The sequence below is a fragment of the Poecilia reticulata genome, linkage group LG8, assembly GCF_000633615.1.
Source record: "Poecilia reticulata strain Guanapo linkage group LG8, Guppy_female_1.0+MT, whole genome shotgun sequence".
In the NCBI taxonomy this organism is placed as follows: domain Eukaryota; kingdom Metazoa; phylum Chordata; class Actinopteri; order Cyprinodontiformes; family Poeciliidae; genus Poecilia; species Poecilia reticulata.
The window spans coordinates 9,858,680-9,877,728 of NC_024338.1; the positions used below are offsets into that span (position 1 = coordinate 9,858,680).

Sequence of the window (19,049 nt, forward strand, 5' to 3'; positions counted from 1 at the left end):
TGTGTTTCATCCATACTCAGCTGTGTTGGGGTGTTCTGTATCCAGTGCATCAAAAACATTTTAAAAGGCAGGAGTAATAAATAACAATACATTTCCCTGACACCTGGCAGGTCTGATGCTTTGTATTCAGATTAAACTAATCTTACCATCTGGGGGAATAGTTGGGTTCTTCCACACACACTACTACTACCAATTACCTATTCATACATCCATATGATAGGTAAACAGTATTTATGTTCACTTAGGTACCATAAAAGAATGAATTTAAGCGTGCAGATCAATTGTGTTCAATCAAATCTAAATCAACTCCAACTCTTTGTCATTTAATGTGAAAAGAAGCAGTTCTTTTTAAGAGCTTCTAAAATTGTTGCTCACCTCAGGTGTAGTAAACCATACTCCACTGACTCCATTATGTCATTATTTATTAACTACCAACCCAAAACCCCAGATATGTGCTCTGAATAGGTAACTAAAGTCAGTCTGACCATTTTCTCACCTTAAATGCCCATTTTTCTCCAGAGCACTGACAATCACTGGATATTTTTCACTTCTTTGCTGTAACCTTCTCAGAAGTCCAGTGCTTTTATTGTGAAAATGCTTAAAAATGTAATGTCAGACATTATTCTTTAAAAATAACATATTTCTTATTTTGTAAAGGAGCAGACCTTTATTCTGAAGGATAAAAGTGCTTCTCATGGTTTTTAGTGGATGCATGGGATGCATGGTCTGCAATATTGCTATGCACCATCGCTTTATGATTTTCTCAGCCTCCACATGCATTGCTGACAATGTGCAAAGCTACTTAAAATAAACTGATCTTTTTTTGCACTTGCAATATCTCACCTTGGGAAAAAAATCATTATTAACTACCAAAGGGAGCTCATAACAGTTACTATAAAATAAGTGGAGTCATGTTTTAGTTCGTACTTTCAGGAACTTTTAATTAGTCTTTGATTTACTGCATCACATCTTGAATTTCATATTTTATTCATCATTTTGGTTTTTGACTGAATGTTCTGTAATTCAAAACTCAAATCTGGTTAAAATGCCAAGCAACACACCAATACTAATAATTTTTGGAGTTGGATTTTCCAGGGTTTTCCTTCATGATCTTCAACTGCTGTGACCTGATCTCAGCCAATAGGGTGTAAGAATAGATGAATTAATGTCTACAAATTACCAGATTTCTCAATATGCCAACTTTTGCATAGGAATCCATTTTTTTTCTAGTCAAATCCATCCTTATTTTTTTCATCATTAGTCCCCTGAAGTTATGTTAAAAGTTAGCTGACTCTTGAGTGATGAACTTACTCTCTATTAAAAGCAATTTCCATTTTTTTAAAAATAGATCATTCTTTATCAATCTAATTATTTTCTGCTGTTTCGACTAAATCCCCACTCTCACTGTCTGCCCTAAAACAGCGGGGGTGGGTTTTTTTTGTGCTTTTTTTAGTAAACTTTGAAAACTGAAAATTTCCTTCTCATACCGGATCACCGTCATACATAACAGAGAGCAAGGACGAGGGAAGGAGGGACTGGAAATCAGCTTTAAGTATATGTAGCCATGGCAACCACTTCATTTGGAATGTAAGTATACAGCGAGACTTTTAGTCTCTAGATATGAATATCGTTTTAAATGTTCCTCTGAGATCATGGGTCGCTGCACTTTAAACAGAAGAGAAGGAGAAAAAAAACGCTAATGAAAAGATGAAAGAGCTGTGAATTAGGAGCAGCACTACGCTTACGCTCGCATTCAGACGCCGGAGTGAATGACGCATCCATTAACGTCTGGCTAAACAGACCTTGATTCCTGTAAAAAAAAAAAAAAGTTATTTATCTTCAAATCGAGTTTTGAAAAGAGTCGGAGGTTACTTTCTAATCCTTAAGTGCGAGAGCCGGGATGAATCAATTTGCGAATATTTTTCTCTGAGTGTGGGTGCTGGGGTCGTCTTCAAGTGCAAAAAAGCCATTAGGTTTAGTCATTCATTTGTTCATCGCCAGCCTCTATTCCCTCTTTTCTCTCTGATTCCCCTGTGCCATTTTACCATCAAGCCTCTTTCAGCCAGCCCTTCCTCTTTCTCTCTCTTTTTCTCTCTCTCTCTCTCTATTTCTCCCTCTCTCTCTTCATCTCTCTGTCGGCTTCATCCTTCCTCCATCCCACTCTCTTTCATTGCCCCTGTGGTGTTGACCATGTGTGAATGGGGCTGAATGATGGGTGGGAGGATGCACGCCAGAGGTAGTTACACATCTGCATGGCACATACAAACACACTTCCAGAAGCACACACACGCACGCACACACACCAGGAACGCTGGTGGATGCGTGCAAAGGGTTGGGGATGAGGATGAGTCACTCTGCGCGAGTGGCGTGCTCGCAGGAGGCTGCATCCGATTTAATATGACACAAACAAACACACACACACAGAGAGAGAGAGAGAAATGTAGCCGCAGAAGACTTTAACTTACACGCGTGATTGATGATGGTCATGCATCATGTTAACGAGCTTGGTTTTCCATTCCTGACGTCTGTTAAGTGACTGTATGTTTTTGTCCTTAATGTGGTAACTTTGTGTTTGTGTGTGAGTGTCAGTGAGTGTGTGTGTGTGCCAGCGTTCTTGGTCTGATAAGGCTTTTCATTAGTGTTTCCTGTAAACAGCCTGATTGCTCCAGCTCTGTCTTCTGTCATCTGCAGTTTCTCTGCCTCGATTGTCCCGTGTTGTGTGGTTTGTTTTTCTCCTCTAGTTTTTATTAGAGATGACAATTCTGGCTGACCTCACAATTTTCTTCTGATTATGACTTTTAGGTCATGTTTTTAATCATTTTTAGCTCCATCTCAACGCACGCTTGTACCCTCACCAAACCATAAAATAAGACCACATAATTATATGAGTCGCTCCTCTCTAGCAAAATGGTTGAAGCCCAAATTTAAACTAATTCTTAAGTGATGCCAGCAGCAACATATGTGTGACAATTGACTTAATTAGTGTATAAAGTGCTATAAACGTCAATGCATTTGATCAGAATTTAGCTTGACTGACTGGCAACCAGAAGAAGAAGACATGCTTTCAACATTTCTTACATTAAAAATCTGAAACGTGTAGCATGTATTTTTATTCAGCTCTGCTTGGCCGATACTTTAGAGAGTATAACTACTTTTAGTTACAATTACAGCTGCAAGACTTTCATTATTTTTCCTATTCTTATTTGCTGAAAGATAAAACTGTCAGATTGAAAGTAATGTGTTTCCAAACAGTAGTTTTCCAAAGAGTCTCAATTTTCTTCCAGTATTGTCCTTTACTTAGCTCCATCCATCTTCCCGTTTACTTTTACCTGCACTCCTGTAATAACTCGAGAAAAACATGATCCGGCCACCGCCATGTTTCGTCGTAGGGCTGTGCTCAGCGTGCTGCGTCTGTAAGTTCAACTTTGATCTCATCTGATCAAAATAAGTTTGTTGGTTTTTCTGATTAATCCTCCCCTTTTGCAACCTGGCAGCTCAAGTGGGCGACTGTCTCTTGGAAATGAACAGAGCTCTTGGACATTGCCAAAGCTTGAGTAGTTTTTATGACCTAACCCTTCATGACGTTGCTTCCTCTTTACTCTCTAAAATTTTCATGCCGCACTAAACAAGAGCCACCAAATATTACAGGCATAGAGAGGCCAAACTGATGTCACTTGTAGTCCAAACAGTCGCTTGGGATATGCAAACTGCATGAAGCAATATTACAAAAGCGGTAAATTTCTGATATGTTGCGCATCCCAAAAGGGACGCTTTGTTTTTGGGCTTAAAGATTAACGGTTATCCTTTTCTGCTTGAAACCTGGCCTGGATAAACTGACAGGTTGTTTGCTTCGTTTCATAGTCTGACCAGGTGACATAACCACGTGGCCGTGCACAGCAACACAAAGTGAACCTCATAGCAAATCTTAAGTACAGATTGAGACTCGCGCGTTGCTGCTACAAAGGCAGTAGATGTGTTTTTTAATCACACCCAGACTGCATTTAGCTGGAGCTCGTTTTTTATGTATGTCATTTACTTTACAAAGGATTCATCAACAATTTACTTTCACAATTAGCTAAAAAAAAAAACACACACACACATCACACACTTGCCAAAGCCAATCTCGTGTTTGTGCTTGCAATCGAGGAAGCCATCACCGTTTTATGAAGAAACGTCGATCCGAACTGACTCGTGTTGTTTCCCGCAGGAACATTCAGAGGCGTATGCAAGAAGATTGATCACTTTCCAGAGGACGCAGACTACGAGGCGGACGCTGCTGAATACCTCCTACGTGAGTAACCACTCCTGACTTCGCTGTGATAATGCGACTCAACTACTTTCTTGTACTTGTTTTCATCAGATGTGAAACAAAAACTGAGAAGGATTTAGATCAAACCGTGAGGATACAGGAACTCCACATAACCCATTTTGCACCAGTTTTTCATATCATCCCTTACTAAAAGGATTTATCTCTGGATTCTGTATGTGTGTCAATAATACGTAGATCACTGGTGATCGCTGTATTACATAAAGTAAAACATGCATCTTCTCAAGACATGCAGACACGTTTTAAGAAGTAGTGTGATTTAAAGCAGACAATTCTAGAAACAAACATTTGATTAGAAATATGCTTACATCAGAAATAATTAGTGTTAACATATGAAACGTTGGCACAGTTATTGAAACCCCAACAAAAACTGGAAAAATAATGCAATCACGTCATCTACTTTATTTATTCTAGGGGTTTATGGATTATTATGTTGAGAAGCACATCATGATCTGTAAGGCTGTGAGCCTGTTTGTCTTTCAAAGGCCTCGGGAACCTTGACAAACTACATGGCACCTTTAACTCTTTAGCACATTTTTAATTAAAATCGTTTTAACTCTAGAGGTAAACAGACCCTTGGACCAGTCAGCAGAGAGATTTTTTTTTTCCCCCACACCCTAAATCCTACTAAACCAGTGAGACGAGCAAAAGAGAACAGTGAATGAAAAAGGACTCTGAATGACTTACAGCAGGGGTCTGCGTCCTGCAACTTTTAGATGAAATGCTGGTCCAAAGAACCTGAGTCATAAATCCTGTAATAAAAGATGAATTTGTTTAAAGGTTTTTTGCATATCTTTACCAGGGGTGCCTGGTAAATGTGACTGGGACTGTAAATTGCCTGGCCTATCGTCATCTGCATATTCATATCTTCTTAAATCTTGTCTATACCAGATGTAATAGTTTGCCTGCCTCCTGCTTCTCGTCTCTCTCATGCCTGTAGCGTAGAATATGACAGGTATGAGGCTTTTTGGGGTTAAAAAAAAAAAGAAATGTTTTGCTAAGTCATTTACCTTTATATTTATAACATTCTGGGTATTTAACAGGAGAAATAGTCAAACATTCCTCCAGACTCAACCCCTAAATATCTACTAGAGATTCTCCATGTCCATTTTTAAAACACCAAATGAGATGTGCAACTTTTACTAAAACAGAGACTCAGTCTTTACGTTTGAGCACCAGGATCTATGTAGTAATATGTAAGCATGCGAACATCGCATGCTTTCTGCTAAAGTAGCAGAAAGCACAAACAAAAGAAAAGAAAAAGGGATTCAGCCCAAGTCTCGTTTTCAATGCTCCACTAAGCAAAGAGCAACATCCCCCCGAGGCAGCCAATTAGCCCACAGGACTCAGAGTGGATCAGCCAATAAGAAGCCGGGGCCCAGTGACCAGCATTACATACAGCCCAGGGTTGTGGGCCACATAGGCGGGGCTATGTTTGCTGTTATTCCAGAGGTCAATAATGCTGAAAATAATTATAAAATCCTTTAAATAAATGTTCAAAAATCTAGATGTGCTTCGAAACTCGACGACTCCGACACACGTGCGCAAGAGATGCACATGCACAACTGAACGATTCCCACATAACAAACTGTCTGCAGCCGTCCTTCTCTGTGATCACGTCGAGCACACATATGGGAGCTCTAGATTTTCACCCCTGCTGCAGCCTCACTTTCATATTCATCCTCTCTGTTGTTCATTATTTCAGTGTGCATATGTCAGTGTGACTCTCCATCTGTCTGAGTGTTTTGGCCGTCTTTTCCTTCCCCATCCATCCATCTCTCTCTCTCTCTCTCTCTCTCTCTCTCTCTCTCTCTCTCTCTCTCTCTCTCGCCTCCTCTCTGGTTGCGAGGCCTCCGAATGCATCAACATGTTCTGAATTCAGGAGCAGTCGGGCGTGCATCGACATGCTGCAACATGTATGTCTTGAGTGCATGCTCTAAGTCACATGTGTCAAACTCAAGGCCCGTTGTTGTTGTTTTATGTGGCCCCGCCCAGCGTTTTATAGGCCCATGACTGACTTAAAATAGGTTTTGAGCATGACTATAAACTTCATCTCCCATAATGCATTCCGATTGTTACCACCCAACATTACGGCTTCTCGCCGCTAGGGAGCAGCAGAGTCACCTCAAGCTGCTTATTGATTTTCCCAGCGAATAAAACTGAGACATCGACAAGCTAACATCAAAATGTCCAAGAAAAGAAACATCGATTTACAATTAAGACTGTGAATGAAGATGTGTGTGAGTTGGTGTCAGGGCGGCAGGTCGCGCTAGACTTTTTTGTTATCCGTCATCTTGACCGACAACATAAAAAAAATCGTTCATGTAGCCTACTATTTTTATCCGTGATATTACAATCATATTAACATCGGCTATTTAATTGCATTTTATGCTGTTTAGTTAATATTCACCGTGAATCCAGATCCCATCACAAATTAAGCAGATAAATGCATCTACATTTTTCTCCGTACTGACAAAAACCACAGACTGAGGCCCCAATAACTTAATAAATTTAATTAAGCGACTTCACTTAAATTAGCATCACTTCACCCGCTGGGGTCTGAACGCACTTCCTCCTGGTCCCCATCTGCAGAAAAATCTGCCCTAATTCATCAGTCAGTTGGATCTGTCTGGTCCAAACAGATCAATTGAACTCCGTGAGGGTTTTACCCTGCGCGCGGTCCGTGCGTGTGCTTTTACCAGAATTTTTTATTTTATTTTATTTTTTTGCGTGGTTTCGCTTCTCCGAAACGGACAGATGTTACGTCTGCAGCGTTCCTCCATAACGCCGCTCTCCTGGGTAACACCGAGGAGGCTCCATTTGTAAAATCCGCTGGATGAGTTACTTCCAGCGGTTTTTAATTCAGCGGCGTAGCCACAGTGGTTGAGTAGCGGACTGCGCATGTTACAGTCTAATTAATTTCTGCGTCGACATTTATTTCCTCAAGATAAACTGCCGGCTTCTCAAATGGATTAGCACAACGTTACATTCTCTTTAGTTTTCTCTGGTCTGTAATGGAGACTTGAATTTAACGCGCCATTTTAACCAAAGGTTTTGAATGCGCTCCCTAACCAGAAGCTCCAAAGCGTCCTGTCCATAACTCTTCAACACGCTGTCAGCTCCCGGTCAGAAAGACGCATTTAGTTCAGAGACAATGAGATGATATTCAGAAAGGATTTTTTTATTAATTGATTTCAGTTGCCTCTGAGATTAAGTCTTTGCGTAAAGTCTATAATGTCTGTACATGTGAACCAGTCAAGGGTGTTAATTAGAACCTGTCAAATGACGGACGGGCTTTAAATTTTCTGGTCGTTTACAAAAATAACCGGTCAAATACGGAAAATATTCGGTTAACGTGACCTCTGTGTCGGGGTGAAGAGGGATCAGCATTGCGTTCAAGGACAGGCAAACATCACCTAATTGTTTTGTTGCTATGTGAAATGTTGGCTGTGTAGAGTTAACATCAAAACTTGTTTTTATTATTTGTTTTCTTACCTTTAAACACTGATTTAAATATTGTAATTTTTAAACTGAGCAGTAATTTTACATCCATGCAAACTCAAATGTATTATTTAAAACTTCAATGCATAGAATCAGTTATTTAACAATATGACGTTTTTAATTTATTTTTAACATTGTATTTTCATACATTAGGGGTGCCCAAGTTTTCCAGAGCTGCCATCTGCAACTTTAGCTGCGTTCCTCCTCTAGCACACCTGGATCATTGACTCATTAAGCCTCTACAGAACTGAGTTGCTGCTAATGAAGGAAGTCAACCTTTTGCATGGGGTGTGTTTTAGCAGGGATGCATCTAAAAGTTGCAGTTCAGAGGACTTCACCTGGGCACTCCTGATTTGTACCGTCAATGTGGCCCGTTGAGGGTGGTCAATATGCTGAAGTGGCCCTCGGTGAAATTGAGTTTGACACCCCTGCTCCAAGTGGTGCAGTTTCCGAGCACAGTGAATTTAAACCGAGTCTGTGACCGTCATGTTTGAATGCAGACTTGAGTGGTATTGTTCTGAGAGGGAAGTTCAACTCCTTAAAGGAAAGAATGATGAAATTGCAACAGTACTGTAGTTAAAGGGTATAAATACTGAAAAATCCCCCAGGTTTTTCTTTTCATTTGTGCAAAAGAAGGATAAAATGGAAACACGTGGCAGTGAAGAGAGACCACATCACATTTCATCAAACTAGCCCTGCAGCAATTAATCAGATTAATCATGATCGATTTATTATTGAAGTAATTGTTAACTAATTTGGTAAATGATTAATCGCTAATTAAGAGTACGCATACTTAAAAAAAAGAAAAAACAATTTGATAAAAGAACAACAAATTCAGAGAAGTAATCAGGCCACAACCAAACAAAAAACATATACATTTTACATTTAAGATTAAAAAAGAAGCTTCTTTGTCTGTAAATATGTCTTACCCCAGAACTCCTGAAGTGGCATAGCTTCAGCTTGTTCAAATTTTGTATAAAAAAAAAAAAAAAATCTTCTATTAAGCACCTGTAATTAAGCTCCAATTATTAATCAGTTAATCCAAAACAAATTCAACAGATCTGCCCTGCACTATATTGCAGTTAAGTCAAGCAGAAAGGACAGAGCTTTTCAAACATTGGTGTTTTTTTCTCTTTTTTGTTAGCTGCAGATGCTACCTTTACTACAAATGTTCAAAAGTGCACTAAAGGATTGCTGTGTTACTGCCTTCCAGGCAATAACATTTGAATTATGTGTTTATTTGTCATTTTAATGTACTTCTAATATTATGGAATAAAAAATTTGCAGAAAGTGCCAGTTTTTTTCTAACTGTTTAATTGATTGTCAGAATAATAAAGAGAACAATCAATTATTAAATTAAGAATTGACTAAAAAATAATTGTGCAGCTTGAATATGTTGATGTATGTTTTAAATATAAACTCCAACATCTTAACTGATAATGTTTCCAAAACATTGCAAGCAATCTGCAATTTGCTCAAATCAGGTCAAAAATAAACATTATTTCAAGTCAAATATTTTCTTGTGTGTGTGTGTGTGTGTGAGTCAACCCTTCTTCCTGTTTCCTCTGCGCATGCAGGTGCCGTTCGCGCCTCCAGTATCTTCCCCATCATGAGTGTTGGTCTGTTGTTCCTGGGGGGGCTTTGTGTGGCTGCCAGTGAGTTTTACCGGAGCAGACACAATGTCATCCTCAGCGCAGGAATCTTCTTCGTATCTGCAGGTTAGTCATCGCCGTGCATATACCTCTGCTTGCTACAGCCAGCGTCCTCGCTCCTCTTTCAGCGTAGGAGCGTGGCGTTTTACCTGTCATCTGCAGCGCGATGCAAAGAGATAAAAGCAGGATAGCGTTGTTAAAGGACACATTTCACCGACTCTGTCCCACTGTTTAACAGTCACAGGATGTCCGCGGTCGCAAATGCGACACGTTGCCCTTTCTGGCAGGTAATTTCACACTTCATGCGTGATCCCATCAGTACACGCTGCATCCAGGTTTTGTGAAAAGCCGTCTTGGCTACAACGCTAAGAATAAAATAGCTGACCCAAATTAATGACTTCTTCAACACTCTCAAAAGGAGAGTTATCTCTGTTATTAGAAAACCTTAGATTTGTACATTTCTCAGGATTATTTACAATCAACAAGATCAGATTACAAAAAAAATAGAATTTAATCAAACTGGTTCCCGTTTACAAATGACTAGTAATTTTATTCTACTGCTAAAGGGTAAATGTAAGTTTTATGACGAATATCTAACATTTATCAGCACTGTATCTGTCTCTGGAAGGCCTTTGGAAGAAGGTTTTATTGCCTAATTCTGAGACTAATGCCTGATTTAACTCTGAGAGGAGAAACGGGTAAAATCAATTCTTCCACAAGCCTTCAGTTCCACCATAGAACTAAAATGAGGGATTTATTTTGATCAAATGTGTGCCGTACAACTGTGATGGAACCTGCTCGAATGCATGACATTTTGACGTCATAAAGTTCAAAGTTCTGTTTACTATTGTGAAATAAAGTCTGTCCTGTAAGCACGATTTCTTCTTCTCCGTGTTTCTCCCAGGCCTCAGCAACATTATTGGAATTATCGTCTACATCTCAGCCAATTCTGGAGACCCAGGTCAAAGTGACAGCAAGAAGTCCTATTCGTACGGCTGGTCCTTCTACTTTGGCGCCCTCTCCTTCATAATGGCGGAGATGGTTGGCGTGCTGGCGGTGCACATGTTCATCGAGAAGCACCGCAAGCTGCGCGCCAAGTCCCGCACCGAGCTCATAAAGAAGTCCGCCTTCAGCCGCATCCCCTCCTACCGCTATCGATTCCGCCGCCGCTCCAGCATGCGCTCCTCCGAGGCCCCCAGCCGAGACGCGTCGCCGCTGGGGAAGGGCGGCTACACGGGGCCGGCCGCCTCCGAGATGCCCATGTACACGCTGAACCCGAGAGAAGCGGGCAATGCGGGCGGCAAAGCGGGTAGCGGCATGGGTGGGCTGCTCAACTCGGAGAGGGATTTCCTCCAGAGCAGCACGCTCACTAAAGACTACAACAAGGACCCCAACCGCAGGACCACACCAGTCTAAGGGAATCTGGCTGTAGATATCACCGAATCAGAGTGTCAAAGAGGAGGAGGAGGAGAAATCCAGTGGAATTCCAAGCAAACAAACGGGAATACGAAGGGTTGAAGGGATTGGGAAGGGGTTTGAGTAACCCTGACTGTGAACTGTGAAATTTTTAGCCTTTGAACTGTGAATCCTTTGCGCTCTGAGAGTTTCTTAGTTGTGTAGCAGGGTGGGTTTTGATGGAGAAGTTCTTCCCAACATTCGTGTACATCTGGTACACCTATGAAATTATATCCGTAGCCACTTATAAATGACAACCGTAGCAATTTAGGTTCATGATTTTCATGTTCATAAACTGACTTTCTGACATTTGTAAGGGGAAGAGGAAAGGACATACAGAGTTGTTGTTTGGAACGACTTCTCCTGACAAATCACAACTAATGTGAAATTGAGAAGACAGAAGGGAAGAGAAAACGTGCAATCTTTGAACTTCACACCTCTCTCCTCCTGTCCCCTTGGGTAGCAGTAGAGGGGAACAGTTAACTTTCCAAGTGTGACATCAAATAGCGAGAAAGCTCAACTTATCACAAGGCTTAATTCAGTTTTGGATCGGCTGAGTTCAGAAGAGAAAAAACAATTTCTGCCATTGACATTTGTCGAAGTGATTATTTCTACATTTGTTTACTTGTTTCATATGAACTGACTTCAAACTGAGCTGAAACTGAATTGAGCCGATTCCACGACTCCCAGATTTGCCCCGAGGCCGACTGCAGATCGGCTGCTGGAGAGCGAGCAGAAAAGGCAACTCAACAAATCTTAACGTTCGATCCGTTGGTGCTTCCTCTCAGCTGTGTTTTTTCTGCCACTTCTTGAGTTATTTTTATTTATTTTTTTTACCTAAAAAGAAAAAAAAAACTCCAGACGACCAGATATCTGTCTGTCTGTCTGCCTTCACAAATCACCTTTCGCCTTCCATGTCTTTCCGTGTGGCCCCATACTTCACCTCACTGACACCCTCCTCCCACCCTGCCTTCCCCGTACTTAAAGCGACAGTAGATTTAGCTTTTGTCTTCCTTGTAGAGTATAGTTAGGTTTTCTGGATGTTATTATTTCAGGGTAACGTGAGGGATGGAGTCAGTGTAAGGGAGACCGCTGAGCTGTGAAGTACACATTAAGGCAGTGCCAAAACAAAAACAAACAAAAAACTAGAAAAGGACTTTTTGTGTCTGCCCGCTACCTCTCCTGTCAACATCTTTAATTCGATATGATGTTGTTTCTGCTAGAGCAACTGTAAAAACTTCAGCTGCATAAAGGACAAAATGCTCCTTTAATTGAATCCAATTGAGTGTCTTATATAAAAGGACTTAAAATGTATCCATCTGTAATTGCAGCAACATAATCTCACGCTGCAAAATTTTGGAAAACCCAACCTTTAATTTTTATATATTTATTCATTATTATTGTTTTGATAAAATTGTTAATTGCTCTACACAGTATCTGTTTCTTCCAAACGACCTGGGTGTCTCATAAGAGCGGGTTGCGTCATGAACAGAAAAATCTGCCGAAAGTTTGACTTTCTAAAAATGTTTCTAGATTATGCTACTGCGGTTGGAGATGAATGTATTTTAAGTTGTTTTTTTTATTATTATTTTATACTTTTGCCGTGGGATGCCCATTGTTAAGACCAGATCTGAACAGATGAAACCCATCGCAACATCCAAAAACGCGCTGCTTTCATTTAAACGTGTTGCCCCACTCCCTCCCGTGTAAACATGCTGTTTTAGTAACAATGTTTGCAGAGGACTGAAATTATTCTGCATTTCCCAGCATTTTGGGGAAACGTGTTTTAAATCATTCCCGAAGACCTCTGACTGTCTATAAGTCGCATTTAAAGGCAAATTTTGTCAATTTAGTTATAGAAAATGCAGACTGCTGCCTGATTTCATCCAGATACGTCAGAGTGCTCAATTATCGGCAGCCGTGAGAGGATTGTGTTAATAAAATGTTTAATAATGCCGACTAACTGATAAAAAAACAAAAACCTGTCTGTGCCAGTGAGATGTTATCAAGTCCTTAAATAGAACAAGAAGATTTATATTGCCTCTTAATCTTCTAGCATTTACTAATTTGTCTGTACCTTTATTGCTGATAGCAGGTGTGAAAAGAAAAAGAAGCCATAAAAAAGAGGGAAGAATCTGGGTAGAGAAAGAGTTGTTCAGACAGATCATACAGCGCTGCGTTAAAATAGTATCCCACTCACAGATTTCTGATGTTTTTGTTTCTTTTTTTAATTTTATGTCTGACAAATTAACTTGAGTAAATACAAAATGCAGTTTTCAGATGGTGGCAGTGTGATGGTCTGATGGTCTGGGGCTGCAGCTGTTGCTTAATCTGAACCGACCCGAAACATATCCACTTATAAATGGCTCAATAAAAAGAGATGCCTTGCACTGTCCTAGTCAAAGTTCAGACTTGCATCCCGTCGAGATGCTTAGGCAGCCTGTTCATTTCTAAAAACCCTGCAGTGCGACTGATCTGTGGCTCCTCAGGCCTTGATGGCAGCTGTTGTAACTTAATAAATCTCTTTCTGTATTTACTCAGGCTATCTTTGTTTAGAAATAAAACTCGTTAAGTGATTATGGAACATTAAAGTGTGACTAAAAAGGAAAAACAGAAGAAATCTGTCAGGAGGTAAAATATTTTTTTCATAACATTGTAAGAAAGCAGAAAGTTTCACAGCACTTTTTTGGTTTTCATTCTGTTTACAGGACTTATGAGTGAGAACAAAATATATTTCTAAACGTGTTTCTTGCCTCCCAAAGCCATCATTGCACTTTTTTTTTTTTTTGTACAAACTAAAGATGAATCGACGCTGACCCGACACCGCCACACCCTGCTCTGAACAGTCACCGATTCAAGATCTCCTAACCGCAGTCAAACTCTTTAACTCACAAAGCTGCTGTTTCGTCTCCCGTCTCACGCCATAAGGGGAGCACACGGGGACAGACGGGCGCCTGTGCGTGCTGCCCCTCCACCTATGAATATTAATTTTGCAAGCTAACCACAAAATCAGCCGCTGTTGTGGGCTGCGAGATGAGGAGGAGGAGGAAGAGGGAGGGGGGAAAAAACACTTCTCTCTAAGCAAGGGCTTTTAATTTTTAAAGAACAGGAGCACACAAGGGCTTTTTATGCTCGGCACTGCAGCAATGTTGCTTTTAGGGGGTGTAATCTTGGAGGGAGACGTGGAAAAAGCAAAAGACATTTGCACAGAAACAACTGTTTTAAAACCAGCTGAATAGCTTAGTGGTAATATAACATGCATTGAGCAAAAGAGAGGTAGAAGACGTTGCTCTTCCACCCAGCTTTTATTTATTTATTTATTTATTTTTCAGTAGCTAGAGAAGATAAATACTGCCTTAAAGAAATATAGGATAATTCTAAGTTATCGGAGTTAAGATTCAGCGTACTAGCTAACTGCTCAGAAACAGTGCCAAATATTAGTCGAAATGTCTCCCATGTGTCATGGTGTCCGGGTTAGCTTTAGGTCATAGAGTCACTGCTGTATATAATCGTTTTTCTGTGTAGGATTTGCAGACTCAGCAGTCGTAGCTATGTAGCTCAGCATAACGAGGGGCCCCTCGGATCCTTAGGGTCTGCTCGGCGCCGTGTTTAGTACTGCCATCCATGAGCCATGTCAGCATCGACCATTCAAACCCATGCATGCCCACATCCATTCGCTTCCAGTGCTTATAGTTGCTGTATCTGAAATCGGGCCTCAAACAGCACCCTGACCTCTGCACCCAATCGGGACGCTCGGTTGGCACGTTGAGAACGCTTCGCCCGAGGCCCAATCTCTGCGGATGCTTACCCCGACGGAGCGCAGGGGGCTCTTTGAGACTCTCTTCCCGCCACCATTCAGCTTTGATACTCTGATATCAACAAGTAATTGTATTATTAGTAAAAGAATTATTCTAAAGGTGCCACTGTGCAGAGGAGAACCAACTCTGTCACACTATATACTTATAATGAATATATTCGTTCGAGGGGAGCGGGGTTGATTATGGGGTGCAGAGTTGGGAAGCAGGAGTCGTAGTCTTTCTATTATATTATTCTATAGTTTCTTTTTCTACTTTGTCGTGGCTGTGAGGTTTTGTCGTTTCAATCGCATCGGACACCTCCGGCGGGAAAGATGAGCGACGAGCCAGTGGACTGCTTGTGGACAATGACCTCACCTCACTGGTGCCAGAGACTACGTTACCCAGCGAGACCTGCAGCACACGCAGACACTAACACGCAAACTTCACCTTCCTGTACCTATAAGTTCCTGTACTTCTGAGGACAATATATCCACACTCTAAAGCAAGATGTTTAAAGCAGAAGGGAGTGAAACAGGATACTAAGCCTGTTTATGGTGACAAGTGAACATGTTTAAAATGTTTAGCGTTTACATTTGAGTCTCTTCTTGGTGCTTTATTTGACACTGTGGCAAACTTGGAAACAATTAGCAGGAAAGCTGGCTTAATTGATTTGTGTTTCCAGAATCAAGCTAAAACATGATGAGGCGAGGCATGCCCATCACTTTATTTCGATGGTATAAAAGCAAGATCCTACAAACAACTTCCCTTCGCCTGAGGTCTGGTTTAAACTGCCAGAGTCCTGTATGAGGGCCAACAATCTACGAAATAGCGCCCAGCAATCCTCTTTTAACCTGGGCTAGAAGTATCCTCATCTGACAACTGACAGGACACATATGTGCTTGGAAAGGCATAATGTGGTTTAAAAGTGAAAACATCACACTAACCAATGGTATACCCCCTAAAGAAGACAATACGTCATCCATTATCACCAAAGCTTTTACACAAACCCACATTTTTGTTGAATGAGGGATTGGCCATCTCACGCTGGCCAATCCCTCACCTGGTATCCCGTTATTTATCTGGCAGCAGTCATCAGCATTCAACTGCATTTCCAGTAGGTTCCTCTTAAGAAAGGTTGATGATTACGCCAAATGTAAAAGTAGACATGTGAGCCTTTAGTCCACACAAAAACAATTTCTCCTCTTAAAAAGTGAATATTTATGATTAGACAGCCACTCTGCCTTTCTCTAACAGCTCAAAAATATTACTAAAACCAAAAGGCACAGGCAACGTGTTGAAATATTTGTCCTCGTTAGTACAGAAACATAACCACGCAAGAATAAATACACATATATGATCACAATTGCATACACACAGACATGAAGAGACATGCACAGACACCCATACTGAGACAGCACCCACCTCCCAGCTTTGCCCAGTGTGGTGCAGGAAAGAAGTGCGTGCTGCTCTATGAGAAATCACTGTGTCACGTTTAGTGTTTCTTTGGGAGAAAAACAACAAACTGTTCCCGACGAGTCGCCGTTGCGTCGACCCGATAGGTGGAGCGTTGAGTAAACTGAGCCAGCTAATCACACATGGACAACCAGATGAACTGAAATGTGAATTCAACGGCGTAGTTCTGAGACAAAAAAAAAGACTCGCTACGCGCACTCTACAATTAACACTCACTACCAGCACACACTCTCACAAACACTGACACGAATATGGTTACAGTGTGAGGGCTTACAGGTGGATTTATGTGCCTGCATGTTTGTGTATGCATGTTTTTGTGTGCGTGTACGTGTGTGTGTGTGTGTGGTGATGTTTATTTGCGTGTACGTGTGGAGTTAGCCTCTCCTCACCCATGCACCCAGTGCCTGCCTATCCTGCCTTCAAACAGCTCCGACATCAGCTACGGGGCTTCCAGGATAACCGTTTTCTGCATTCCCACGACACAGTATGGTTACGCTGGTTCAGAGCTAAATGCCCCACTCATTCCTAGGCAGTCGTAGCCATACGAGTTGATTAGGCTGCTTTGATTTTAGTGAGTTCTGGTGGACTGAGTTTTTGTTTTACCCTCCTGATTTGACAGGACTTCGTAGTAGCAGCCTTCTTCTCAGACCCGACTGTGTTTTTTTTTCTTGCAAATTTCAGTCTATGTCTGTTCAATTGTATAAAGTACAGCAGAAAAATCCTCGCAGGAAAGGGAAAAGTCCGATGACTCTGTCAATGTTCCTAACACTTGGATTCAAAAGGAGCAGTGTAGCTTTTACTAATCTTGTAGAATAATGGACAAAAACTTTACCCTCCCATATTTGCTGACCCCAATGGATTGTCGACACAAAGCCAAGTGTGTTTGCAGGGCCACTCCATGTTGCTTATTTTGTTTCTGGTGTTAAAAGACACCATGTCTTGGTACTGTCATTGAGAGGAGGATGTAAGTCTTTGATTTTTGAAAATTATGTAGCTCTATATTTATAAGGGATAAGAAATATGGTGATAGGTAGCAAGGTTTCAGTAGTTCCTGCGTTGCTTATGGCTATCATGAAGAAGCAAGCTGAATGCCAAAGCTGTTGATTTACCCATCCATCCATGTTCCAAGTCTTGGCGATTGTCCCTAAATAGACATCAAGATTCTCAAGATCCCATATTCTGCCACCTGAAATGAGCTGTGCGGTGGCTGCACTCAACCTTATGGATGCAAAACAAACATTAATTGATAGACTGATGCTTATAGTATCAAATTAGAACAACCTGGTTTAACTTACATTAACCAATAGTAACCAAAACTACTCCCCAGAAAAAAACAAATACATTCCTGCTTAAGGAATTTTGACAATTTTATAAAAAAGATTTACCTGTTAAACAATTTCAGGATATTTTAGCTTTTTCTACAGTTATAGTAAATGAAATTATTTGGAAACGTCAGTCCCCAATAATACAGCAGCCAATATTTAAAAATGTATTCTGATCTTGTTGACTGAAAGCTTGTATTTATACTTCCTTGCAAATTTTTAGTTCATCAGCTAACAGATTCCCTCTCTGCTGTTGTTACGCTGCTTTGACCTAATACATTTATTACAGTAAATTAAATGGCGATGAAACTACTAACGTGATAATTCTGTTGAATTTAATTTAGTCAAATTAAAAATGTATATGTCTTGCATTGTTTTATATTTGTTTATTTAACGGCCGGACACACAAAATTATTACAAAGAAATTACAATATAGACTAACATGTTTAGCTAATTTTAGTGGTTGCCGTTCTAATGATGTAAATTATTCTGAAATATTTTTAGTACTACCTCAGCTGGATTTCCAAGTTCGCCAAGCTTGCGATATGAAAATCTAATCTTTACAGGTCAAAAAGATTTACTACTACTAGGCATGTTTACCTTGCTGTGTGTATCCATGTCAAAGTCCAGCTAACAAATTATGAGGAACATCACAGACATAGCTACCTATGATTGATGTTTCATGAGCCGGTTCGATAACTGCAAATGCGGTTGTACAGCTCTATCTGTAATGTCCGATAAGAGCTAACTTTGAGTTTAGCTAGCAGTGCAACCAGTGGCGCAGCGCGCGAGGGATAAACCCACTAGCGTTAGCCTTAAAGGGGCTGCCGCCCATGACTGCGCCTGTACTCATAGCATCTGGGGTTACAATACGTAGCCAACGTTTTCCGCTTTACCTTTAAGGCAAAAAAAAAAACGGTATAAATCAGTGTGACGTAAATATGCGCCAATCAATTTGCCTCACACCTGGAAAATTAGGATAATTAGTGGGACCCAAGATTCTAACAATTGATTTATCTTCTTTTTTTAATTGTTATTTTGTTTTCATTCAAACAAAAGGTAACACTTTATTTGACAGGGTGTGCATAAGACTGACATTACACAGTCATAAACATGACATAACACATGCCATGAACATGAAGGAGTATATGAGTGTCTATGAGTGTTATCATGAAGTCTAATTCTGTAAATAATGACGTTTTTTAATGCAAGGTTGCTTTAAAAGTTGCATTAAAAGTCCATAGAAGTGCCAACTTAGTATTATTTCATAAGTAATGACACTTTAATGCAAAGTTGTCACTTTTAATGGACTTTCAATGCAACTTTTAGAGCAAATTTGCATTAAAAGTGTCGTTATTTACCGAATGACACTTCATGACAACTGTTATAAACATTCATAAAGACTTCTTTATGCTCATGATATGTCATGTTTATGACAGTGTCATATGAGTATTGTGCACACCCCATCAAGTAAAGTTTTACCAAACAAAATAGTAGCATGCTGGTAAATAGAAGTTGTACA

The 19,049-nt window shown here is 40.5% G+C and overlaps 1 protein-coding gene across 1 annotated transcript in view; it reads left to right on the forward strand.

Moving 5' to 3' along the window:
* The window catches only part of cacng3b (calcium channel, voltage-dependent, gamma subunit 3b), a 32,773-nt gene extending 14,330 nt beyond the window's left edge, over window positions 1-18,443 (forward strand). The window contains exons 2-4 of the mRNA XM_008415734.2: window positions 4,208-4,291; window positions 9,406-9,546; window positions 10,385-18,443. Of these exons, the coding sequence (XP_008413956.1) occupies window positions 4,208-4,291; window positions 9,406-9,546; window positions 10,385-10,896 (737 nt within the window). The 3' untranslated portion in view covers window positions 10,897-18,443. The remainder of the gene's footprint in view (window positions 1-4,207; window positions 4,292-9,405; window positions 9,547-10,384) is intronic.
* The last annotated feature ends 606 nt before the right edge of the window (window positions 18,444-19,049 follow it).